The 26,444-nt window shown below is 35.1% G+C and overlaps 1 protein-coding gene across 2 annotated transcripts; it reads left to right on the top strand.

The window, feature by feature from the left end:
• On the top strand, positions 1 to 25,559 carry LOC109714717 (RNA-binding protein 39). Of its 2 annotated transcripts, XM_020239416.1 has the most exons (15): positions 675 to 814; positions 3,955 to 4,011; positions 4,212 to 4,219; positions 5,503 to 5,584; positions 5,700 to 5,756; positions 7,351 to 7,406; positions 11,514 to 11,727; positions 20,780 to 20,866; positions 20,943 to 21,017; positions 21,110 to 21,193; positions 22,415 to 22,479; positions 23,019 to 23,256; positions 23,349 to 23,437; positions 25,015 to 25,129; positions 25,222 to 25,559. In XM_020239416.1, exons 2-15 carry the CDS (start codon positions 3,976 to 3,978, stop codon positions 25,261 to 25,263), a joined length of 1,248 nt encoding a protein of 415 aa, XP_020095005.1. In that variant the 5' UTR covers positions 675 to 814; positions 3,955 to 3,975; the 3' UTR covers positions 25,264 to 25,559. The 2 variants fall into 2 exon arrangements, with proteins under 2 accessions (XP_020095004.1, XP_020095005.1); XM_020239415.1 differs by lacking the exons at positions 3,955 to 4,011; positions 4,212 to 4,219 and having other exon boundaries at positions 1 to 814.

Here is a 26,444-nt window from a genome sequence, read left to right as displayed (position 1 = left end):
CTAGCTTAGTCTAGTCTAGAATATTTTGTAGCAAAGTACTGCTTCTAGGGTTACTCTTGTTTGCAGAAGAAGTGTTTCATTTTCGTTCCTTGAAAAGGGACTCTTTTTCCCCCTCCGCAAAACCAAATTCTAGGGTTTTGCGGCGATCCCCCCTCCTTACTAGGACTTTCCAACCCGGGGAGTTTCCATTCGAGATGGAGTTCGACGAGTACGAGTACCTAGAGAAGGCGGTGGAGAACTCTCAGTCTCCGGCAAACGGCGGCGGGTTGCCGGGGTCGAAGGAGAAGGAGCGTTCCGGCGATTCCAAGCGCCGCTCCTCCGCCGCCACCGTCGAGGCGGAGCGCGATGGGGAGCGGCGCTCGAAGCACCGGCGGTCGGAGGACCGCGACGGAGACGAGCGCCGCGGCTCGTCCCGCCACCGCTCGTCGCTGGAGCGCGGGGAGCGTGAGCGGGAGCGGGAGCGGCACAGGAGCAAGAGGGAGCACAAGGAAGCAGATCGCGACGAGAGGGAGAGGGAGAAGGAGAAAGATAAGGAGAGGTCGAGGGAGCGGGATCGCGAGAAGGAGCGAGAGCGCGACAGGGAGAAGGAGAAGGATAAGGATAAGGATAAGGATAAGGATAAGGATAGGGAGAAGGATAGGGATAGGGATAGGGAGAGGGAGAGGGAGAGGGACAAGGATAAGGAGAGGGAGCGGTCACGGAGGAGCAGGAGCAAGTCTGAGAAGCATAGGGAGGAGGAGCGTGACGGCGACCGGGCCCAGGAGAGGAGCAGGGAGAGGGACTACAGATTAAGGGAGTATGAACGCGATCACAGGTGTCCTTTCTACTTATTCTTCGATGTTTCTTTTTGGCACTAAAAAAAAATAGTTCTTTTAGATCGAAGATGTTCTATTGTTGCCTGAAATGTTGTTGTTTGTCTAAAATATCGTAATGTTGAATTCTTTATTTTTGTCAGATGAACCATCTTCTTGTTGGTAGTCATGACAATGTCTAATTAGGCCTAGTTTGGTAATGTGGTGGCTAAGAGCACTTCTTTTATATACTTTGGAAGGTCCAAAAAATCCAAAGCGCTTTGAATATTCCCTCTTTTTATGCCATAAATTGTGGTTGCATCCGCTGCTTACGTGCTTCTCCGGTGATAGTTCCCATTGCAATTTTACGTCATTGGGGGGTTGGGGGTCATGGTTTTGGGGGTTTTGAGGGGGGTGGGGGGATGGTGGCGGTGGGAGATTGAAAGTTCTTTGGAATTTTTGAACCTCCCAAAGTATAAAATAGGTGCTTTTAGCCACCACATTACCAAACTAGGCCCTAGAGGAAAGACCATTTCAGCTTGGAGTAAGGGAGAAGTGGTTGAGATGAGCTAACTGTGTAACTATATTTAGGTTAGATATCTTGCTATTGGGACTAGTTTATGTTCTGATGTTAAAAGGTGTGTAGAGCTACCCCAATTTCTAAGTTGTTTTCTTTTTCACTTTGCCACTGAAATTAGTGAAGATAAACACATATATTTTAATATATCAGCTGTGCATGAAGGTGTTTTTCGAGTATTATGCAATTAATGAAACTTGAAGCCTAACTTGAGGGGATAAACATGATGACACGAAACAAGAAATGTCCCTATTAATCTCACTTTTGTTTTATGAAGAATGCTATACCTAAGTTGCGATAAATCTTGAAAGGACTAGTTGACCTGATTGATAAAAAAGAGGACCGACTTTTGGAGAACTGACTGAAATGGTACGGAAGTGTCAAAGAAGGTGTGGGGCTTTCCCCCTTAGAAGTTTTTAGTATCTGTCAAGGGTCAGCCAAAGAATTGCAGGACCTAGATGGAAGGATATTGTTCTTACATGCTTTAAGAAATGAAAACAATGATCCTGTTTGAAGATTGCTGAGTCTATCATGTGGGAAGGAATGAACTAACTGTAAACCAAACTAGGCCCTAGAGGAAAGACCATTTCAGCTTGGAGCGAGGGAGAAGTAGTTGAGGCGAGATAACTGTATAACTATATTTAGGTTAGATATCTTGCTATTGGGACTAGTTTATGTTACGATGTTAAAAGGTGTGTAGAGCTACCCCAATTTCAAAGTTGTTTTCATTTTCACATTGTCACTGAAAATAGTGAAGAGAAACACATATATATTAATATATCAGCTGTGCATGAATGTGTTTTTAGAGTATTATGCAATTAATGAAACTTGAAGTCTAACTTGAGGGATAAACTTGATGACACGAAGCAAGAAATGTCTCTATTAATCTCACTTTTGCTTTTATGAAGAATGCTATACCTAAGTTGCGATAAGCCTTGAAAGGACTGGTTGACCTGATTGATAAAAAAGAGGACCGACTTGCGGAGAATTGAAATGGTACGGAAGTGTCAAAGAAGGTATGGGGCTTTCTCCTTCGTATCTGTCGAGGGTCAGCGAAAAAATTGCAGGACCTAGATGGAAGGATGTTGTTCTTACTTCTTACATGCTTTAAGAAATGAAAACAATGATCCTGTTTGAAAGATCGCTGAGTCTGTCATGTGGGAAGGCATGAACTAACTGCTAGTAGATAAGGTATAATTTAGTATGAATTTATTTCAAAATTTGAACAATATTGATTTGCAAATCAATTTCAGAACTTTTCTTCATAGAGACCTGAAAAGTTCTATGCTTATAATTTGCAGTATCCGATAATTGTTAATTAGTCAACCTTTTATGAATAACCAGCAGGTAATAAAAACTTAGTTTGGTTTTTAGTGTTTTTTTGTTGGTTTTTAGTTATGTTTTGTTGGAGATTTATAGTAGACCAGGAATTTAGTTAGAATGAAGTGTAAGGGGAAGTGTGGCAGTTAAAACTGAAAACAATATAATCAGCTAACTTCTAAGTTCTAAGATGTTGAACTCCTTTGGGTGGGAGAGGATGGAGCCAAGTTCTTAGAACTTTATTTTCTCACTTTCATGTACTTTCCTCTAACCAAACACTTCCTAAACTATTTTGTTACAAACTGTAACTTATATTGGAGGATCAGTAAAAATTCCCAATCAACACTTTTCCACTTCCATATACTTATCTCTAATCAATACTTCCTAAGCTGTTTTGTTACAAACGGTATCTTAGAGTTGAGGATGGTAATAAATTCTTAATTAATGAGAAAAAAAAGTTGAGACTTTATGTTGTTACAAAGAAACAAAAAAGTTCATACGTTATCTGTTTGAAGAATTAATGAGAAAAAAAAGTTGAGACTTTATGTTGTTACAAAGAAACAAAAAAGTTCATACGTTATCTGTTTGAAGAAATCTTGTTTTTCATGAAATCAAGCGCGCAAAGCTTTTAGATTTTGAAAGATTATGCTCAAGTATGTAACCATCACTAGCTATGTGATTTTCGTGGTGCTGACCAGCATTCTTATTGTTAGTTTAGTTTTATAATATGCTCCTGGGAGTATCCTTCCTCCTTTATGGCACAGTCGGTCTTGAGTGATCACGTTCAATGCTTGAATGGAAAACATTTTTAGGTTGGGAGTTTATACTGTATTTGTGTTTGAGACACAGTTGGCAAATAGACTATGGTTATTTGTTCTTTATATTTATTTTTTGTCAGTTATGTGTTTATGATCTTGGTGATATAGTGTCTGCTGAAGCTTAGAACTCTTCTAATTGCATTGTTCCTTCGATTCTTTTTTTCTTTCTTATTGCCATTAATAAGACAGCATAACTAATTTTTACATATAGAGTCCTCTTTATATGCACTAAAAGGTATTTGGTATTATGACGATTGCATTAATAACAAAATTTCTGTTTTGTTGCTCGTGACAAATTTATGTGCTACAAGGTTTATGTTATTGGTAAGTTGAAAATAATATTTATTTCTATGGCACTAGTTGTGTTAAAGATCTATGTACTTTGCTGCTGCTATATTATGATTGGTGAATGCCCAAATATTGAACATTATAATATCGAAACTCGCAGATATGCTTGAGCAATCTTCAGATGGTCCTGGCAACTGAGTTTGGCTCACAATTTCAGGTCATGGGCCTCAAAAAATTTGTTCTTACTAGGGTTTTCACTCATAAGTTATCACTGGAAGACTGGACCTGGTAGATTTGGAGGTTTTGAAGATCATCGATTGGTCATCATGTGATTATAGTTTTCGATGATCTCCTCTTGTCATTATAGTTTTCTAGCATCTCGGAACACATAGCTGAACTGTATTTGTTCTGTTGCAGAAATGCTGGTGAGGGGAGTTTTGGGCTTTTTCACTGAAGCATTGCATCTTCTGATGCCAATGAGGATATGGGTGTTCAGTCTACTGCACAGACGATTCTTTCATTGCTTTTCTTTTTTGTCTTTCCTTTTGCAGGAGATGCTGTCGCCAGCTCCTTTGTATTGATGATTTTCTGTTGCTTGAGAGTACGCGTTGTGTCTTGTTTCCGCTTTTTAGACTTCAAATTTGTGATTTCATGAGCCAATGATGTTCGAGTCCTAGGTTTCTATAAATTGTGGCTTTCTTTGGTTCTTTAGTGATTTGCATCATGCAGATCCTGTTGAAGAATTTAGGTTCCACTGGTGTCCTTGCCTTTCCATTTGTGATCTTTATCCTAGCCTTCTTTTCCTTCCGATAAGTATAGGAAGCACCATTCTCTTTAATTGGGAAATCCTTTTTCTGATGTATGGTGTCGTCCTTATAGATTGATTGTTCATTCCAATATTAGGATCAAGATGCTGCAAATTTTTCACCAGTATATTCGATGTTGGATGGTTAACTTAGACTGAATGCAAATGTTTTATGCTTTTGTCATTCATATGCTGGAGGGTTCCTTCTGGTTTTTAATCATTTTCCAGAAGTTTCAAGTTACACATCGTAAGGAATTTGCTAGGTCATCACTTAACAGCTATATACTCATCTCACTGCAAAAGCAGGGATACGTATATTAAACTTCAACATGTCTTTTGAACGCTATGTCAGCATTCTCTGCATGGTTGTCACCGAGAAACTTCCTGCACTGTTATTGTTTCTCCTATGAATTGAATGAAGAGTGAGAGACCCCTTTTTTAGAAGAAAGTCTACAGAAAATAGTTATTGTGTTTCTTCTTTTTCTGTATTTGATCTATTGTTTTTCTCGTAATTAATTTCTTCTTGATTTGTAGCATCTGTTTGGAATGGGTAGTCTTCAATAGCTGAAGACTAATAGTTTATCAATCTTATTCTTTACTCTGACTTGTCAGTATATTGCTTCTAGGTTTTCATTTTTCTGATTATTCTCCTTTCCGTACTGTGTTATATGGATCATCTAGGTAAGTTGACATCTCATATGAGGGGCCTTCTAAAATGTCGACATGTTAGAGGAAGTCATATTCCCCATTATTATAACTGTTATATGAGACATGTTTTTATTGTAATGGCCTGCTCAAAGAGGAGCAAAACAATTTCATAACCTGTTACATTATTGTCATCAGGAATTTTAGCAATTATTTGCTTCTTTTGACATTACTGTAAAGTTTTATATTTTTGTGCAGGCGTTACAGAGATAAGAAAGAAGAAGCTGCAGAACCGGAGGCTGATCCTGAAAGGGATCAGAGAACTGTTTTTGCTTATCAGGTATTCTCTTTGCTATTCATTATGTATTTCCTCCTTTCTATTTTGTCCTAGGAAGTACTGTTAATCTTTCTTTTATATTACATACTGGTAAATGATGCATGTTTTGTATTTGCAGCTCTCTTTGAAGGCAGATGAAAGAGATGTTTATGACTTCTTTTCGAGGGCTGGAAAGGTTAGTCTGATTACTGTATAACCATGCAATATGATCTCCTTTCAATGTTGTTGACATAATTGACATTTTAGAACTCACTGGTAATGCTGGTCTGACAGTTTCCTACTGAAAAAAACTGGTAATAAAAAATTAGCATCAAAGTTCTTTCTTTACTGTTAGTTGGTTTTACTGGATATATGGATAAAGTTCATGAAAGTCCAGGAGATAAAATCCAAGAACTATTTCTGCATCTTTTCTTGGAAACAAGCTGACATAATGCTATCTGTTGATATTACTTAATAGTCATCACGTTCTGGTGCAAATCGGTTCCTTTTTCACTTTCAGAATGCTTTCTGTTGCAAAATCTGTTTCTCAATTATTCTCCAGAGTAGTTGAATCGAGAATTTCAGTTCATTTTTATTAGTTTCAATTGCATGTCGAGTGAACAAAAATTAACCCTTTCAACATGTCAAATATTTTATAATGGTTATAGGATCTAAACTCAATATTCTTGGATTGTAAGTTCTGCATTATCTGTGGTGGTTTCTTGTAGCACATTTTGCAGCTACTCATACTCACTTGTCTGAATGGACAAATATAGATGTTTGCTGAAGTTCTGTAGAAGCAAACTTTAATGAACTTACCACATCACAGGATATAGGAAAATGGAGTGTAGATCAACAGCTGATTATTTGTGTAAAGAATCTTTTACTTTGTAGAATTTTGCAATTTTCAATGAGCTTATGCATGAGGCGTGCCTGTTTGGTTTGCTGTTGCTTATATTATAATGCTATCTGTCACTGAAAAGCTGTTTTAAATTTTGTTTTGTTTTGTTATTTAATGTTTTGCACCTATTTATTTATTTTACCTCATTGGAAGGTATTGAGAGCCGGTGTTTGAAATGGCGCGCCTCAGCCACGCGCGTAGGCGCAAGGCGCGAGTCTCGGTGCCTCAAGGAGTGAGGTGTGCGCCTTAGACGCGCCTCATGATATTTACGTTTAATGTGTCTATGGTTTGGGTTTTGGGGTTTTGATTTTCTTCAATATATTCTAAAACATTAAAAAAAAATTTTAAAAAAAATTCTAATTGAACGTTTTCCTTCCCTTTTCTCTTGGTCATTCTCTTTTTCACTCTCCAATGGCAATAAGTAGCAGCAACAAGAAGCAAGAAGCAGCATCAAGCACTTTTAAGTTGAAAGTTGAAACATAATTTTTTATTTTTAGGCTAAGAATATTTATGCATGCGATTTCTTTACTTTTTTATGGTTATTTTGTTTTTGTATAGCTATTTTAGAATTTTTTAACATAAAACATTCATTTAAAATAGGCTTGTTAAGAGTGCTTTATTTTTATTAGATATGTGATTCATCTTCTTGAGGCGCGCGCCTCGCGCCTAGGCTCCGTAAGGCGTTTGCTCCTTTTTGTGCGTTGCGCCTTTTCAAACACTGTTGAGAGCACATATTAGACTTTTTGCACCAATGTAATGTTATATCTTTTATCAGACTGCTCAGAGATAGGCTGGCATTCTGAGTTGTTGACTTGAAATAAATTGACTTTTAATAATATTTGCTAGTTGTTCTGGTATTTATCATAATGATAGTGAATTTTATGTTTAGGTGCGGGATGTTCGCCTAATTATGGATCGTAATTCGAGACGTTCTAAAGGAGTTGGGTATGTATACTCTGTTAATTGTTATCTTATTACTCTAGCCATATCTGGATTTAAATATATACTAGCTCTATAATTTCAGATGCATTATCCTAGTGGTTATTTTATGATTTTGTCATTTTCAACCATCTTAATTTAGTGTTGATTGTTCTTTGATTTGCAAATATTGTGTGCTTTTCGCAAGTGTATCATTCAAATATGAATTAGATATACCTTTTGAGAGTTGAAAATATGTAATCTGTTTACACCTAATCACTTGTAAGGGTATGGCTACTTTACTGAGCTATTTTGACTAGTGTTGTCTCAAATGAATTAAGACTGGGTGCTATAGGAGGAGGTCCCATGTCTTTAGTGGGTTTTAGAAAAACAAGGCTTAAGTTGCTAAAGAAAGTGAACAAAGTTTTTAACCTTCAAATGAAGAAAAGAGAATTTGGGGAGAAAGAAATATGAAAATAGATTTGCAAATTTTCTGATTTTTAAAAATTTTTCTATGAATTTGTATGAATTTGTTGAAATTTTTTTATTTTCTAAAAAATTTTTTGAATAGAAATTTAGAAATTATAAAAATTAAGAAAATTGAAGAAAAATAGGTGAAAATTCTAAATATTAAAGAAGAAAAAGAGAAGAAGATGGAGAAAGAATAATCTGCTCTTTCTTGAACCAAGCTCACTTTGTGGCTAGACTTATTCCAGAGTGATGCTTTTGCTAAGAAAGCAATAGATTGCTTGTGCTCCAAGGCTTCGAATTATCTTTTAATAATTTTATAGTGATCTTGATTACAAGAGGGAAGTCTGAGGTCTTATTGATAGAGTTTGTAACAAAAAGCCTAGAAGAAATTAAGAATTCTAATTGAAATTAAATTCTAATCAAGTCCTAATTTCTAGAAAGAAAGAAAAAGAAAAATAAAATTCCCCAAAATTATAAAATAAACTTTAGGGATCATCCATAATCTTAACATAACCGAGTTATAATATTTCGCAAACTAGCGATTGTTGAACAATGAGGTAGCAAAAGTTTCTGAAGTAGTTCAGGAAAGTCTGTAAATATTCAATAAATAACAAAAGAAATAACAAGATGGAGTAGTATTAAATCTTTGAATTTTTAGTTACTTTATAATTCATGAATATTTATTATGTTTGTAAGATTGTTTTCAGAAACTTATATACTGCATAAAATTCCAGGAATCCAGGGAAATATTATGTCAGTAAAGCATATGTGAATATGCTTGTTTTTTTTTATTTGACCAAAAAAGATAAACATCACTCATATATCACTGGTAGGAGTTGGTTGTGGATTCTGTTAATAGTATTCCAGTCAAGTGTCTAACTCTTTATGGTCCATGTTTCTGTTACATATCAATTCGGTTATACCAATATTACAGAAGTTATTTATGTATATAAGTGCATACCATAGTAGTGTAGATGTTATTTTAATAGGGAATCAGAAGAATGTCGTTTGCTGCAATCTGAAACAGTGAAGTCACTAGTTTAATGCACTTCTTATATCAAATGGTTATGCTACAATGAAGAAAGCCTTCTTGAAATATAATGAGTTGCACAGTATCCCCTCAATAATAATAACCTACAACAATCAACAATTTTTACTATTGAAAGAAGATTGGGAAAAAGAAGGGCATTTTGTCTATTTACAAACTTTTGGTAATGTATGGAGACCCCTTCAATTGTAGGCCATTGTGAAATGCTTAGAAATGACACACCCTCAACTTTTGATTTGCTTTGGGTAAATTGACCCAGGCGTATTTACAATTTAGGAAAACACTGACTTTCTAGAAAAATCTTTAAAAGATTAAACCCTATTATTATCTCCCACTAGTAGTTTGGCTTTCGTCATTTCTTATATTTGTGTTTTATGTGAAGGAAGAGAAAAATGGTACTGGATTTTGTCGTATTCTTAGCCTGCTTTTGTTAGAATATAGAAATTGTGGAAGTGCGGGTGGAACAAAGCTTAATGGTTGAACTGTTGAAGTTTTCAGAAAGGTGGAAGCAATGATTTAAGTGCCGTGGCATGGGATCGTGCCGGAAATTTGCCGGCACGGTACGGCATGGTGCGTGCCGAGCTGTGCCGATGTGTGCTGGTCAAAAAATTTTTTGTGTGCCAACACATAATAGCATGAAATATTTATTTTCTTTAGCAACAAATATTCTACCTATTTATTATGTCTTTTTATCACATCTTTTGAACTTAAATTACTTACTAATTTAAAGAATAGAGGGTTTTGAGCCTTGCCATTGGCAAGGGGTCTTGTTGGCACGGTGTGGCACGGTGGATACGGTCCGTGCCAACAGGCACTTAAAACCTTGGGTGGAAGTAGTTTTCCCTTAAACCCTTGACCATCAGTGGGATGGCACACCACATCTTGATCAATTAACAGAAACTAAACTAACTAGAAAGTAAAGATAGGGGGGTCAACATTGTAGTGCATAACTTGTCCAATAATTCTTGAACAATCCAAATAAACCAGGCTTCTAACCAATGAACAAAAACTAGACTTACTAAAAATTTAAGATGAGAGTCATCATTGTACTGCATCACTTGTACGACAACTCTTATACTTTTGCAGTTTCATCTAGTCTAGAATCTATAAGATATATAAATTGAGAGTTCTGCCAAATCATCAAAACAGATTCTCATAGCTCATAAAAATTTTGGATGCACCAAGTGCACTGTGAACCAACTATAAAATATACATTAAAAATAATTATTTAAATATTATAATATAAAATTATTATTTAAATATACATAAAAAGTAAACTGACTGTAATACAATAAACTATTTAAAGATTTTATATTGTATATTCTTATCGTATTTTATTTTACAATACTAATTATTAGATATTTTATCAATCATCTTATATACTTTTGTCGTGTATGAAGTATTAGTGCACATCAAATGCAAAGAAAAATTTCTCCTCTCTTGAAATTATGACTGCACTCTATTAAGCATTCTCTACACCATATGTATATAAGTATATATACCACATACTTGAAACCTTCAGTGGAGATTTTAAAATTTAATTCAGTAAACATACAAAAATTATTACACTTTGTAAATCAAATAGATTTAATTTTTTGATATTGAAAATTAGTCCTTTAATATAAATTGTGGTGTATGGTGTGTTAATATGCACCAAGTGCATATAATTAATTTCTTTTTTCTCCAATTAATTTTAAGTTTGATTAGAATTATTTATAAAATAGCTACTAAAACTATTAAGTTTGATTAAATTTTTAAATGAGTTATTAGAAAACTTTAATTCTACAAATACTGAAAGCTAAAAAATATTAATAAAAAAATAGTTTTTATAGCGTATAAAAGGTTACATAATATTTTTAATGTATTTTTTAGTTATAATTTTTTTCAATGTTAAAATTTTAATAATTATATATGTTGATTGACTAAAATATTTGAAATACTATCGATCCGCCACGAAGCGCGGGCCTTGCACTAGTTATGCATTAAAGTAGAGTGGATGATGAGTAGCTTTTCAGTTTGAGAGGTACCTTTGGATGTATGCATTGTAGAATCACTAGTCGAGGATATGCAAGAGAAGTTGAGGGTTCAGCCTTAAAATCTAACATATAGAGGACGCTAGGAAGTAGGAACAATTTGAAGGCTGTTTCTGTTTGTCCTTCCAGCCCTATGTATTTCCCTTTTCCTTCTCAATAGCCCCCCAAAAGTATTTATACATCTCGAAGTGCATGAAGAAGGGCTATAATTAAATTGCTTTCTGCCTCTCTTTTCTCAATTTAAACTTCTCATTTCTTCCTTTCGCTTCCTTTATGCATCCCTATACTATCCCTATGTTTGGAATTCATGTGCATGTGATGGCAGATATTTATGGTTCTCTGATTTTTAACCGAAGTCATGGCCAATGTACACATCTTCATGTGTGCATTGTTTTTCTATCATGTATTACCTTCAGGAAGCCTTTTTTACTGTTTCCGTACTCTGTTGTGCACATTTATTTTGTTTGGAAGTATTGATTTTTTGTTCTTTTACATTTCTCCAAAGAATTTCTTTCCTTCAGAAACTTGAATATTCAGAAGTTAGTATGGCAGAAAAAAATTATATCTAGATTTATGTTGCAGGTATATTGAGTTTTATGACGTTATGTCTGTTCCAATGGCGATTGCTCTCTCTGGACAGCTGCTTCTTGGGCAACCAGTAATGGTAAAGCCCTCAGAAGCAGAAAAGAATTTAGTCCAGTCAACTACTTCTGCAGGTGGAGCAGCTTCTGGTGGAGCAAGAAAGTTATATGTTGGGAATCTCCATTCGAACATTACTGAAGATCAACTTCGACAGGTCAGTTAAAGCATACAGTCTCAAGCATTGACCACTTTTGTGCGAATCTGCTTCATTCTATCTTCTAAGTTGCTACTCTGTATCTTTCCCTATCTATTTATTCTTTTGTTTTTTCTCTCTTCATAGCAGTTGTCAATATCTGTTCATTGTGTTTGAATAATCTTTGTCAAATGAAAACGTGTGCCTATCACTCGACCTGATAGATTATTAGTTGGCCCTTCGTTTTCTTCATTGAGTTCTGATATTAACGTTTTCTTGTCATATCAAATCAGTTCCACCGATATGCCATAACTTCTCTAAGCTTTTGTCCAATTTGTTGGATATTGATAATTAGCTTGTATATTGTATTTTAAATCAAAACTTAGAAGTCTATTGAGAGCAAATAAATTATATTACAATTTTGTTCCCAGGTAGCATAAATTATTTGATACATGGAAGTCTTGAGAATTTATGCGTGTTTTTAATTGGAAATTCTAGAATCAATTTGTCACAATGCCAAACAACTTGATAATGTTTGGAGGTAGAGGTATCTGTTATATGATAAAAGAAAGTATGAGTACTAAAAGGCGATGATTAGCATCTCAACTGGCCAAATTGGTACAAGGAGTTAGAAGTCTGAAATGTCTTCTTCTCATCATGTTTTTTCTTTTCTTTGGTCTTGTCCAACCTCACTTTTGATGGCTTAAAGCCCTTTTCTACATGTGGTCCTTAATAAGTATCCGTGTCCTTCTTTGTAAATATTTTTGATAGTTATTTTTATTTTGTAATCAGAGTATGATGGATGCTGATTAAAATCATTTAAAACCTTGCTTCGAGCACGCACAGACCTGTCAAACGGACAATGTCTCCTCTGTGCGTGTACGATGTCTGAATAGAAAGCAACACATATACAACACAACTTGTTCCAATGGTCATGACAATGGAAATAAAGCCTGCCAATAACTAAATAAAAAAAAGTTTGACAATAAAACCCAGTGTTCCAAACAGTGGTATGTGGTACCCATATGGTTGCCTACCACATAGTGCATATGCGGTATGCGGGCGTATATGTAGTCCATCTATAAAAGTATTAATAAAATATTTATCAGTATTAAAAATATATAAATGCTTCCTAACAAAGCTAAATAACTAAAGTACCAATTCAGAATTCACAAATTAAAATAATTAATTTCAAGTAAAGGACCTTCTATGCACACATGTACCACTAAACTAACAATTAGTAATTTACTTCTTATTATTAAATAGAGAAATAAATAGAATTTCGATACAAAATCATAAAAAATGTCAAACAAAAATCATTTTTTTAAAAAAAAAGTTGTATGGTAAATTTTATGGAGGACAACAATTATCCACATCATGTGAGAGGCTGACACATAAAGAAAAATTAGTATAATAATATCTAACAACTACAAAATTATTCATCAATATTTATAAACATAATTATTAGATAGGTTAGGAATGTTACCTACTAAAACAAGAAGAGAGATGTTATATTTATATAAATACAATTGCATTTGTATGCATTTGAATTAAACTTGCATAAAAATAGTCAGATGCATATGTACAATTATTGATCAAACAAACCTATTCAACATTGTATTTCAATTCCACCTTTTTTGAGAAAAAAGTTTGCTGCATATGCAGCTCGACCGTATACTGCACCGCATATTACATGTACGTGTGGTGTATGGTCCGAACTGCATATGCGGCCGCATGGATTGCTTTTTGGAACGTTGATGAAATCCAATACTGTTGGTCCCGCGGACCTTAGGCTCATGCCATGCACTCAACGAAGCTGGCATATAATCCGTACCACACCGGGTAAAGCGAAGGGCTTGCGGGTAGCCTATCAATCACTTTTCTAGGAAAGAACACTATCAGCCCATGGGGTTGATCAAATCGCCATGCTAGTGTTCGTGAATGCTTAGTGAGTGGTGGGCGATTATCATGTGATATGCTTAAGGATCTGTCTCAATCCAATGTTTAAGAAAGACAAGAAGCCGAGAGAACACCCACAGAGTATCAATGCAGCCAAATAGGCTCAATGCTCACTAGCAAGTCCAATAAACAAATAATAATCAGCCCTGCTCTATAACTGAAGTATCAATGTATAACAAGAATAGATGCATATCTCAAGAAGGCATACGGTAACTCAAGCAGGGGTAATAACTGTTATGTAAAGCATCCAAGTAGGTATAAATATCACGAGTGAATCATATATAGAAAACTAGTTTAGGACTGCACTATTTAAATATTATGAAGCAATCAGTGTGCATGAGGAAATAATCGCGTTTGAACAACTATATCAACTTTGGACCGAAGCACCCACCTACGCATAGTGAATCACAAATCCTTGACTCGACCAGCATTTACTAAGTATCACCTGGATCTATTTAGATTAAATATGTGTTTAGTTTGGCCCTTACTACATGTTTACGATTAGCACAATAAGTCAAAAACATTGTTTTCGTTAACTGAATCCCGAAACTGATACATTGGTTAACGAACTATCAACTTAATGTTGCTTCAGCTCTATGGGGTTCCGAACATACCGTTTGGGGTGTCAGAACAAGGAGCATGAACCAGTGCTTGACATCGGCCATAATGTTGATGCGCTCAACCACAAAGGTTCCAGATTGTGCCATATTTGGTGTTGAAACTGATGCACAACGAGTGTATGACCAATAGAAGGCCTTGGCCACAAAACCATGGCCGCAAGGCTTAGCTATCATGGGTCTTGGCTGCGAGGCCTCAGCCACCATGGCTAGCCACAAAGCTCGACCACCAAGACCGGCCACAAGGAGCCTCTAGGGCTTGGCCACAAGAAGCCTAGCCGCATGGTGGTCTGGCCACCCTAGGTTGGGCACCATGGGTTTGGCCACCCTAGGCTGGATGCTACAGCCTACAAGGGTCGGCCCAATTTTGGTAATTCTACGAGATTATCGACGCAAACGACATTGAAACTTCCAATCCCACATGCGATAATGACCAAAACGGGGATCGTTACCAACTTCCTCTTGGATCCCTCACTGAGGAAGCACGAGGAAGGCACTAGAAGGAAGACTGGTCCTAGGCTTTACCTCCCTGGGCTTCGGTGTGTGGTCGTCAGCTGCGTGATGCGAAGATGACCGGTAAAGGGAGAAGAGGGAGGCTTTGCCTAGGGGTGCAATCGACTGCACAAAAGAGGGAGAGAGGCTGCACGGCTGGAGGAGGTGCTGGCTGGCATACGCACAAGGAGGAGAGGGGCTCGGTTTGGTAGTGGTGGCGGCCAAGAGAGGGAGAGGTAGATGAGGTGCGGCTACGATTAAGGTGCCAAAAGAAAAACACTAGGGCAACTTAATTGCCATATATACGATGCCATATTCACACTAAAGTCCACGAAATTGTCGTAATCCCTTATGGGACCCCCCTCCAACTTATTACACCATGAATTTCGCAGGGAAGCTTCTCAGTTTGTCCAAAACTCTTCCCCTTTCGTCGAAAGCAGAATTTTCATTTAATCCCCCAACCTTTACATTTAAATTCCTCGAGTATTACTTTCTGAGTCTCAATTTCAAGTCCTACTTTCAGCTGGGTCTTTGAGAATCAATTTTAGGAGTATTGGAGTTTTTGGATTGGTTGAAAAAATTTCCGTGGAAAATAGGAACACATATCAGGATCTTTAAAAGTAAAAAGAGTGCAAAATGTCAAGTTTTGTTGAATTTGTGTAAATGGATAATTTGTTTTACAGTTACACATTTAGATAGATATGAGGCAATCTGACATTGCATTATTTCACTAAACCAAATGCAGTTATGCAACTTTAGTTGTAATTTGCTTCATAGATTTCAAACTTCTAGTTATGTTGAAATAACTAGTAATGCTGTATAACGTGAACCAAATGGGCCCTTTAGGGTTTAGGGTAGGATATACAAACAGTAGTTCCTTATGATGCTAATAAGATGATGCACATAATTGTACAATAGGCTGAAAGGGCAGAACTGCATAATCATCGATAACTGAAGAATATTGCCGTTGATGACAGTGGAGAGGTAATGGTTTTAATTAGGCCAAGTTTGGGGATGCATTCTCCAAATGCAACTAGTTTGATGCACTAGGCCTTCAAGAAAATCCAAAAGCACTTTGGAGCTCCCTTATGTGATACTAGGAAATGGTCATGGCAGCCCTATATGGGGCAGGATTCTTCTCTGGTTGACCACAGCAGTTTTTAGCATTGGGGGAGCAAAGCTTGAAAAGCACTTGCGAGTTCTTTGGGAGCTCTAAAGCATCAAAGCGGTTGCATTTGGAGCTTACATTATTAAACTTAGCCTTGATGAGCCTTTATTTGAGTCCTTTGTTGTTTTATTGAGTAATTGGCCTCCTATAATTTTTTCCTAGAATTGAAATTGAATAGTTATTGGATTACTATCAGAGTCAATTCGGATTTATTTGGATTCTTAGCTGAGTTAGAGTTGAATTTGGGTCTAATTTGGTGTCTCTATTGGTTTGACGAGTGATGTAGAAAGCACCGGCATTATCTGTACCAGAACTACTGTAGCAGCAATATAATAACATGGTTAATATAACAAATATAGTGAAAATGGAGAAAAAGTGTGAGAAAGGAGAAAAAGAAAAAGAAGTGGAAGAAAAAGGAAAGGAAAAATATGGCCACAGAGGCCTATTTGAGAGCTGCACATGCTTAAAGGGACAGGACAAACACAAAATTCATTAAATTCCAAAACTAATTAATTACAGTGGAGCTCAATGGTATTTATTTATACTGAAAGCTCTTCACTTCCTAAAAAAGATTCCTAAGTTCAGGTTTTTGATTCAATATCGAATCCTAATTTTAAGTCCTAAGAGCAAATCTTATATTCTTTCGGACTTAGAAAATGATTAGACTAAATCCGTAAATTTTCTGTACGTAAAGCTTTAAAATATCAAAGAAATAAAATTGTGTAACGTAATAAAATTAAATAAATACGGCTTGAGTCAAATATCTAAAATTGTATCAGTGAGTCAAGTATCTAAATTTTTTGGATTTAATTTAGGAGGTGTTTGGTTTGACGGAAAAACTACCCGAAAATCATTTCCGGCTCAAAAAGTGCTTTTCTGCTCATTTGTTTACTCGTAAAAATGCTTTCTCTGTAAAATACATTTACAAATTTGCAAAACAACTTGGGCTTCTTGTGTTCTGCCTGAAATGGGTGGAAAACAAAAGCTGGAAGGACAAAAAAATGCGGTGCGCACCTTGATGCGGTCCGCAGCGAGAAGTGGAACATGTGGACTAGAGCACCACTTTGACTCTACGTAATGATAGAATGTTTCATACACCAGGTGCATTGTATATATACACCACTCCTTTATCTATCATTTTTCTCCTACTGTATTTAATTTTATCATTAGATATTTACTAGTTATTTTTATACTTAAAATTTTGGCAGTTGAATTATAAGTATGAGATGGACTAGACAAGTGATTGAAGTGTGGTGCATGGATGCACTCGGTGTACACAATAATAATTCCTCAGTCTTATGGACCTACACTCATATTAATTAGGTAACATAATATGTATAATATATAAAATGTGACATAATATAGTAGTACGTATGTATTATTAAGGGATAATTGCCTATATACCCCTCAAAACCTCTGAAATATCTCATTTACCCCTACTTTTTTTTGTTTTAAATATACTCGTCATATATTTCTCCGTTATTCAAAAATGCTCGTTAAGTCATCTTGGGTTAAACCTGAGTTAAATTTCTACCATAGTTAAAAAAAATAGTAAAATTATCTATTTTGCCCCAAACTTAAGGGCAAATAAGAAAAGTTAGTGATGGTAGAAGAGTATATTTGGAAAGGAAAAAAGTCAAAATAGTTCTTTTGCCCTTAATTTAAGGGCAAAGAGGAAAAGTTGGTGATGATAGAAGGATATATTTGAAAGCGCAAAATGATAATTTTACAAGGATAATAGTTATTCCTAACAGTTCACTAAGGCTGCGTTTGGTTCGGGTATAAGAACTGCTTATTTTAGGGATAAGTACAAGTTCAAGTATAAGTAGGAACTAGATCAATTTTGTATTTGGATAAAAATTGGGTTGTTTCTAGGAGTAAGATAAATGATGTTTGGATGGTTAGATTAGAACAAGGGGAATAAGAACTATAATTTTAAATTAAAATTATTTTACCTAATTAATCAACATAAAAATATTACTTAAAAATAAATTAATAAATTAGTAAATTTATTAGCTATGAATATTGTATAAGATAATGAAAATATATATTAATTAATTACTTAATTATAAAAAAATAATTTAACTTTTTAATTAGTTAGTAAATTATTTTAGCTAGATAACTAGTAAAAAACTTAATTAGATTAATAAAAATATTAATGGTTGATTAATACATATTAGTTTATGGATAAATACATTAAATTATTAATAATTAATTATAACTAATAAAGCAATTAATTATTTTATTATTTAAGCAATAAATAATGATTTAAATATATTAATTAATTAATTAATTATAAAAAATAATTTAATTTTTTAATTAATTAGTTAATTATTTTAGCTAGATAACTAGTAAGAAAAAGTTAATTAGACTAATAGAAATATTAATGGTTGATCAATATACATATTAGTTTATGGATAAATACATTAAATTATTAATAATTAATTATAACTAATAAAGCAATTAATTATTTTATTATTTAAGCAATAAATAATGATTTAAATATATTAAATAGATTAATTAATAATTTAATACCATAATTAAAATTAAATTTAGTCCCACCTGGGAATAAGCTTGTGCCAGGAAAAAAGGTGGAACAACAGTTCTAACCTTATAACAGTTTATTCCAGAAATTCGAGAACGACTGTTCTCAGGTACCAAACACGGTGTTTGGGAATAAAGTGGGGAACAAGGGCTTATTTCCCCCCTTATTCTCGAACCAAACACTGCCTAACAAAACTTAACTCTAGGAGAATATTTGAAAGCCTTTGAAACTTAAAAAGAATATTTTTAATATTAGCCTTCTATGAGGGGTAAATAAGAAAGTCAGTAACTTTTTAAGGGTATATAAGCAATTGCCCCTATTATTAAATAGATATTTTTTTATTTCATTATATTGTCTTCTTTGACAATATAAATTAATATATGTAATAATATGTCATCTATATATACAATAAAAATTAACAAAATAATTTATGCTATATAATATAATTATATATAAATGTGTAAAAATAGTAGAAAAAGTAACAAATTATATAATTTTCCATCTTCATTTCCTACCATCCAAACAAGCACTATGAAAAAACTGTTTTCTTTTCCTACAAACCAAACACCGAAGGTCGTAAAATTATTTTTCCACTGAAAATAATTTTCCACAGTACTATGTAGAATCAAAGAGCCTCTTAGGTTGGAAGGCATGTGACAACCCTGGCACAGTGGACTTGCTCGTCTCATTTGCAATTACATTATTAGAAAGTTTAAATTAAATATTATGATTAACTGTGAATGTTGTACTGCATTTCTACGTTAATCTTTGATTAGTTCTTCGTCTTAGTTTTTGGCCAAGTATATATGATATGGTTCTATACTGCATTTGCTGGGTTGTTAATCTTATCTGAAATTGAACAAAACAATCATGAACTCAAATCTTAAAACTATCAAGTTTCTCTTTTTGAATAATGAAGTAATTGTTCATGTTGTTGGAGTTGAAGATCACACTTCATAATGTTCAACATTTTTAAGTGGTATTGATGCGCAACTCGGATTTAGTTTCTTACGAAGGATAGCTCGCAATTTATGATGGAATCATCAATAATAAACACGATTTGTTCATTGCTGTCGGGCCGTACTAGAATATCGTCTTCTTCAGCCATTGTTTTGTAGGTTGCGCTTCCAACAGAGAGGAATCAAGGCAGGTGTGAAAATGAAAGCTATCTTTTAGTAAAAAGTCTTGGTGAAAGACATCCAGTTTGGAAGATTTGGCAGATCTGAATATTAGTTTGATTGCATTTCAATATTTAATCAATTTTCTGTCATAATCTGCTAGTGATATCTCTTTGTCACATGAAAAAGTGAACGGATAGAATGGGAGTGAATGAAAATAAACAAGAAAAGAGGGGTTAAGAAGACCAATGACCACAGTGGCTAAACTTGTATTCATTTTATGAAAGACATGAGCTTTCTGCCAGTCTCCGTGGTCGACCCCTTTCCATATTTAAGTGAAGGGATTTCGGCTAGAAAGAGGATAAGTTTTATTATATCGATGATCAGATTTTACCTGATTCCTTTCTCTTTAAATTTTTAATCTAGATTTTTCTTTGTAGATGGTCTCCAAGATCACCTAATCCCTATTTAAGACGGCTTTGTACGAAGTCCTAAAACTATGAATGAACTTTCACGCAACAATTTCAAGAAATAGGGAATAAAATTAGAAGTCAAACCTGCAGTGACTAGACCTACTTAGATTAAATCTTTTACTCAATTAACTAATTGACTCAAATAGAGGAAAGTCCTAACAAATCTCTTGATGTATATACACCTGCAAAAGTTTTCTATGGTTGATGACTTATTTCTCTTTTAATCCACTGGTACATGTTTTACTTCGATTTTTTTAAAAAAAATTAGTTGCTTCAGGACTTCTGTTTTTTTTTTATTTGGTGCTCTGCTTGTTGTTACCAAAGAGCGCATCTAAACTACATAATACCTCATGTGCTTATAGCTTTTATAGTGAAATTTGGTGACATTCAATCCTCACATGGAGATAGCTGAAGGGTGACTGTTTTAAGAGATTCATGCATTATCCTTTCTTGTCTAATGTGATAATTATGTGCTAAGTCAAACATCCTAAAGCAAATTCACCAGTTTAATAACTATGTCGATAAGCATAAGTCAAAATCTATATAGGTACTAGAAATAAGCAGGTTTCCTTCCTATTGGCTGAAGGTAATAGAATCGTTCACTACATTGTTGAATCTCTAGAGGCCAAAAAATTCTGTACTCTGTAGATTCTTGTTAATTTGCTTTCTCACTGCTTCCTGACTTTGGTTTGTATCTTTAGGTGTTTGAACCATTTGGTCAAGTCGAGCTTGTTCAATTGCCTCTTGACCCATTGACTGGGCTTTGCAAAGGTTTTGGTTTCATTCAGGCAAGTATTTTTCATCAAAGCGTTACTTCTTTTGCTTCTCGTACTTAGCCTACTGCGTCACTATGCACTACTGTAGTTTGCGCGCCTTGAAGATGCGAGAGCTGCGCAAAGTTTAAATGGACAACTTGACATTGCTGGCAGGATAATTAAGGTGGTTTTTTTATTCTTCAGAGATTGTGTGCTAATTCTGATAGTTAAACAACAACATTTCTTTGACCTTAAGAATATTATTTGTGATCCAAGGTTTCAGCTGTAACGGACCAAGCTGGAGTGCAAGCTAGTGGAACAAATACTGGAGATTTGGATGATGATGAAGGTGGAGGCTTGGTTTGTATCTGATCTTTTCCTCCTTATTTCACGTTTTGAATTTCTTGTGGTTGTATAGGATCTATTCTTTATTGGTCTTCTATGTTATGACATTACTGAATGAGTAATCTAATTCTTGTATGTCATCTATGTTCATTTGTTTAATCTTTACTGAAATGTAATTTTTTTAAAATTTACTTTCCAACAAAAGTAGTTTTTTTGTGTCTTGTATGTGATGGTTGCTAAAATTTGAAATCAAAACCCTGAAGCTTTGTTCCACTGCATGATACTCTAAAACATGCTCCATAGTTCTTCTGAATTGTGTGGCCATTCCTCAATTGTATATAAATAGTTACTTTGGTTTTCTTGCTGAAACATGCGGGGAAATAATTTTTGTTGTGAGATGTAAATTCTACTGTAGTTAAGAATTTGCACCTTCTGCTAGAATGACCAATGATGATATTTAACATTTTAGATGATGTATCCATATTGGATATATATTGGATGCCACTACCCGTACATGCTTGATATGTGTAATTCACAGGAGTATCCAGCATTTTAAATATCGAGAGGAGTATCCTGCATAAATGAGGGACTTGAAGAATAGGTGAGTGATACATGAGGGATACAAGTGGGATAACCAGATAGGTTTAGTGTTTTTAGGCTCTAATTTGGATAGGAGATATTCTTAAGTTGCCCTGAACAGTAGCTTGTAAACATCTTGTGCATTCGAATGAATTTTGCGTCATGGGTTCATGGTTGATAAATATAACTATTAATGTTAGTCCGAGCAATTTTCTTTCTTAATGAAGTAATCTCGACTATTTTCACATTTTGCAGTACTATTGAGTTTATTGATGTTTGTTATATAATAATCTAACGTATTTTCAATATATTTTGTTTTATATAAAATATAATACCGCATTCTCCAGAAATTCACCATATTGCCATATCTGCATCTTGTCATATCTGAATTGCATATCCATGTCAGTGCAACGTACTGACCAAGTTAGCTCCAAATTATAAAGCTAAAACTTAACCTGATTATAGTTTGTGATATTATGGAGCTTTAGTCCTGCAAATTTCTAATGACTCTAAAATCCTAGACAAAGAAACTATGAAATAGCTAGCTCAAGAATCATTCAAAATGTGTCTGTGAGATCTGCCAGATCCATCATATAGTATGATTTGCTCATTCTTTCCTACAATTCCTGTTGTATGGTTTATGAATTTTGCTTGCAGGCACTAAACGCTAGCTCTAGGGCTCTGCTCATGCAGAAGTTGGACCGGAGCGGCACTACAACTAGGTTTGGTGCTATAGATCCTTGCATATATATTTTAACATTGTATTCTTTTGGAAAAACTTGGGCAATTTGTTATAGTTATTGAATGCAAGGATTTTAACAAAGGGGCTCTCTCTCTCTCTCTCTCTCTCTCTCTCCTTTGGAGGGTAAAATATATTGATAGCCCCTTTACTATTCTGATATAACAACTTGGTTTCTCTACTTGAACACTTTAATCTTTAGACTTTCACATGTATTGCAGTTTTGTCTTTGTCTCTTTGATCCTCAGAAAATGCAAGTTTATTGGAGCATGGCATTCTAAAGCTGTTTGAAGTAAACCAGAATAAGTGCAATATATATTAGATTTCTTTGTGATGGTCTGGGACCAAAGTGCAATATATATGGATATTCAGGGATTAACATTGTTCAAGTGAAAAGTTCGAGGTCCCATTCTTGTTATTGGGATAGTTTATATATTTATAGTACATATTTTACCCTTTTCTTTTCTCTTGCAAACACCAGTTTTGAGGTCATGCTTTTTTACATTGTTGCTTTATCTGCAGCATGACTAGTGGGCTTGTTGCTCCTGCGGCCAATACTGCTGCGCTTCCTCTGCCTGCTGCATCAGTTCTTGGTGCTCCTCCACTGGCTAATCCATTTCTACCAACCACTGTGCCTCCTATTGGAGGAGTACCTGCTTCAGGTCTTCTTCCAGTTCCAAGCCTTAGCATGCCTTCTGTCGAGTCTGCTGTTCCTAGTGAATGCTTGTTGCTGAAGAATATGTTCGATCCAAGTGTGGAGGTTGGTTGGTTTTAAAGCTCTTATCTCTGCGTTTTATGTGTCTAAATCTGCTTTTCTGAACTGAAGGTTTCTATGCACACTTTTCTTTGCAGACGGAACCTGATTTTGATTTAGATATTAAAGATGATGTTTCAGAGGAATGTTCCAAATTTGGCACAGTGAAGCACATTTTTGTGGACAAGTAAGTCAGAGTTGCTTCTTTATGTGTTCAATTTCTTCTAGATGATTTGCTAATACTGCAAAGATTAAACATCAGTTGGTTATGCTTGTTTCCGGTTATAGCCATATATTATTCTCTCTGTTTTTCTGCGGAACTCAACTTTTTTATAAGCATTAACTTGAAAGTACAACTGCACTTCTCTAGCTGAGTACAACTGCACTTCTCTAGCTTCTTTCAGTGTCATTTACAATAAGATGACATCAGGATAAAGCCTTGTTTTAACCTAAAAAGATCTTGCTTCTCTTACTTTGTACCTCAAGCTGTATTTTGTATTCTGATGCCAAGTGTTTTTGGTCATAACTGTTATTTTAGGTGCTTTCTAGCTCCCTTGCTCTATCTTCGTTAAATTTCATCACATGTTGCACACAAAGTGTAAGGTATATTGAGTTTGAGACTCTTTTACAGTATCTCGTCCTGTTTTGACATCTTATATATCTGGAACAAAAATAAGAAAATATTCGGTACTATTATTTTGAGATTGTGGGATTGGTTTTCATTCCTATCCCTTTATTTACCTCATACTTTATTTTAAGCGGTGCTCTGTCCTTACAAAGTCTTTTGTGTTTGAAAACAGTAGTTCCTTTTCTGAGTTTATAATTTCTTCATCAACTTATTCTAGTATTCCTGTTTGCTGCCTAAGCGCTTTCATTTATTAGAAAAGTAAGATGTAACCTTGGAGTCATTTTCAAGGTTTGAGCTACCACGTATGTTCCTGTGTTACCCTGCTCTGTACATGTTCATCATGATACATGCCTCACTAGCTGGCTAGAATCACGTTGGCATTCGGTCTCATTATATTACAAAATGAGAATTATGTCCTTATTCAGCTTCTTTTTTATTGTTTTAGATGTTAAGACATACAAGAAATGCAAATCCCTTTTTATGACACGTGGGTTCCCTTATTTGTAAATAGAGTACTAGATAAAACTAGAATTGGCCTTGGAATCTCTCCAAATCCTTCTAATGATAACAAGAAATGGCAATGATGACCGCCCGGCAGATATGGAATGAAATATACTTGGATTTCGTTATGTTCTAGTGACCTTTTAGGCGCAAGGGGAAGGTTGTCTTGCTGGATCTTTTTTTGTGAATTTGAATTTAGAGGATTGAACCCTGTAGATAATCCTTTGGTCCTTCAATTTGGTTTGTCTATGATAGCTAAGGGCTAGACGGGAGGCAAGTTTTGTTATTTGTATATGATATTATGCTACAGGTGGCTGATTTAATCTTATGAAATTGAACAAATATTTGCAAACAAGTAGCTAAGAAACTTAATGCAAGCGTGTATGGTCTTATATAGACGCAGAATCACAAAGAAAATCCAATGTTTCTTTGCCGTAGGCTAAACTGTACCACGCTCTAGTCAGACTCTTCTTACCCCCTTTCTTTGGGTACTCCAATAACTTTTCTGTTGATGAACTAGGGTAGTTTAAAGGAAATATATGTCCTTTGCCGAGAATTAGTAGTGATTTTTTTTTTCCCTGCACCCTACTGTAGACTGTTTTGTTTCACCATGTTCTTTTTAATGTGGAGAGCAGAAACAGTGCTGGCTTTGTTTATCTACGGTTTGATAGTGCATCCTCGGCCATGAATGCACAGCGGGCGCTCCATGGGAGGTGGTTTGCTGGAAAGATGATCACAGCAAGTTATCTGGTAAAAGCTATTCTAGCATTTTTACTGTCTGATATTTGCTGCTGCAGTACTAGTTTTCTGAATGAGTTTTTACCTTTACTCTTTTTTCGCAGTCTCCACAATACTACGAGGCAAAGTTTCTGAGCGGAAGCTAAACGAAGATTTTCTTTTCTTTTTGAAATGGCTTTCTTGTAACATACTCTGCTAAATGGACATTTGTCTGCACCCACTGAGGGTGCTGCCTATGAGAGAGAGCTGTTGGGTATGCTTTACTTGATTTTCTATGTAGCAACAAGCCATGTGTTAATGCTTTTTCACCAACTTAATAACTTTGACTAGACCTTTTAGATCGTCATCAGTTCGTGTACCATAAGCTCATATTGTAATTCTTTAGCAGCTGAATGACCGTCCTCTTTATTCCTATCACCTTGTTATTGTTAGAATTATAAAATCCTTTGTGGCCAAGCAGTGAATGAAGAAAATAATTGGATTGGGGGGAGGGGGGTGTTCTTTGTTTCTGCCTAAAAATAGGATTGGAGGAAAAAGTTTTGGGCGCAAGTAGTGCTTTCGGGTGTTTTATTTCTGATGTAATACTTTTTGCAGGTAGAATAATTTGCGTATGTAGGCTTTTCAAAAGCAAATGGAGTTATGTTTTTAAGTTTCATTCAAGTGGTGAGACGAGGTGCTCTGCATGCTTCGGCATCCTGCTCTGCGGTCGCTTGTGCACCGCTGGTTAGTTTATATCCTCATCAATCATTTCTTTTGATAGTCAGTTTCTACAGAATATGATTATTAAACTCTCAAAATAACAAGCTTTATTAAGGGATTGGATGCTGGAATAAGTTACTCGGTAAAATTTTATTTGGTACGAGAGTGTTTTATTGTAATTGTAAGTCAGGATTGAGATCAAATGTTTAGATCCGGATAGGAGAAGCGGGTACAGTTTTGAAGTCAATTTTTAAGAATAAAATAAATAAAATTTTACATTGAATAGGTTATCATCTGAGTCTAAATCAGCCTAAAAGTGCCTAGATGAAGGGCAGATGACCAAGATTGTCCGTAATGACATGGGAGACCAAGAATTCATTACCTTATCCGCCTCGCAAGGCTCCAGGTCCAGGTCCGTCACACTACACTCCTGGTTCGTCTCAAGGGTTTCTAAGCCTACAAAGGTTTTTAATTACAAATATAGGCATCTAAAATTTTTATTGCAAAAAGTAAATATATTTCTGTCATGCGTGAGGTAGCATAAAACACAAAAACGGTAAACCACAAAAAAAAAAAAAAAAAAAAAAAAAAAANAAGTGTGTTGTTTTTCATTATAAAATTTACATAA

The sequence above is a fragment of the Ananas comosus genome, linkage group 8 (genome assembly GCF_001540865.1).
Source record: "Ananas comosus cultivar F153 linkage group 8, ASM154086v1, whole genome shotgun sequence".
In the NCBI taxonomy this organism is placed as follows: Eukaryota; Viridiplantae; Streptophyta; class Magnoliopsida; order Poales; family Bromeliaceae; genus Ananas; species Ananas comosus.
This window is presented reverse-complemented; position numbering and strand designations above follow the sequence as displayed.

What these genes read in the sequence shown, in the direction of transcription:
- LOC109714717 (XM_020239415.1), top strand. Translation starts at nt 195, where the DNA reads ATGGAGTTCGACGAGTACGAGTACCTAGAGAAGGCGGTGGAGAACTCT. An exon ending in ATGATGAAGGTGGAGGCTTG is followed by an intron (nt 21,194 to 22,414) that starts GTTTGTATCTGA and finishes TTTTGCTTGCAG; the next exon opens with GCACTAAACGCTAGCTCTAG. An exon ending in AAGCACATTTTTGTGGACAA is followed by an intron (nt 23,438 to 25,014) that starts GTAAGTCAGAGT and finishes TGTGGAGAGCAG; the next exon opens with AAACAGTGCTGGCTTTGTTT.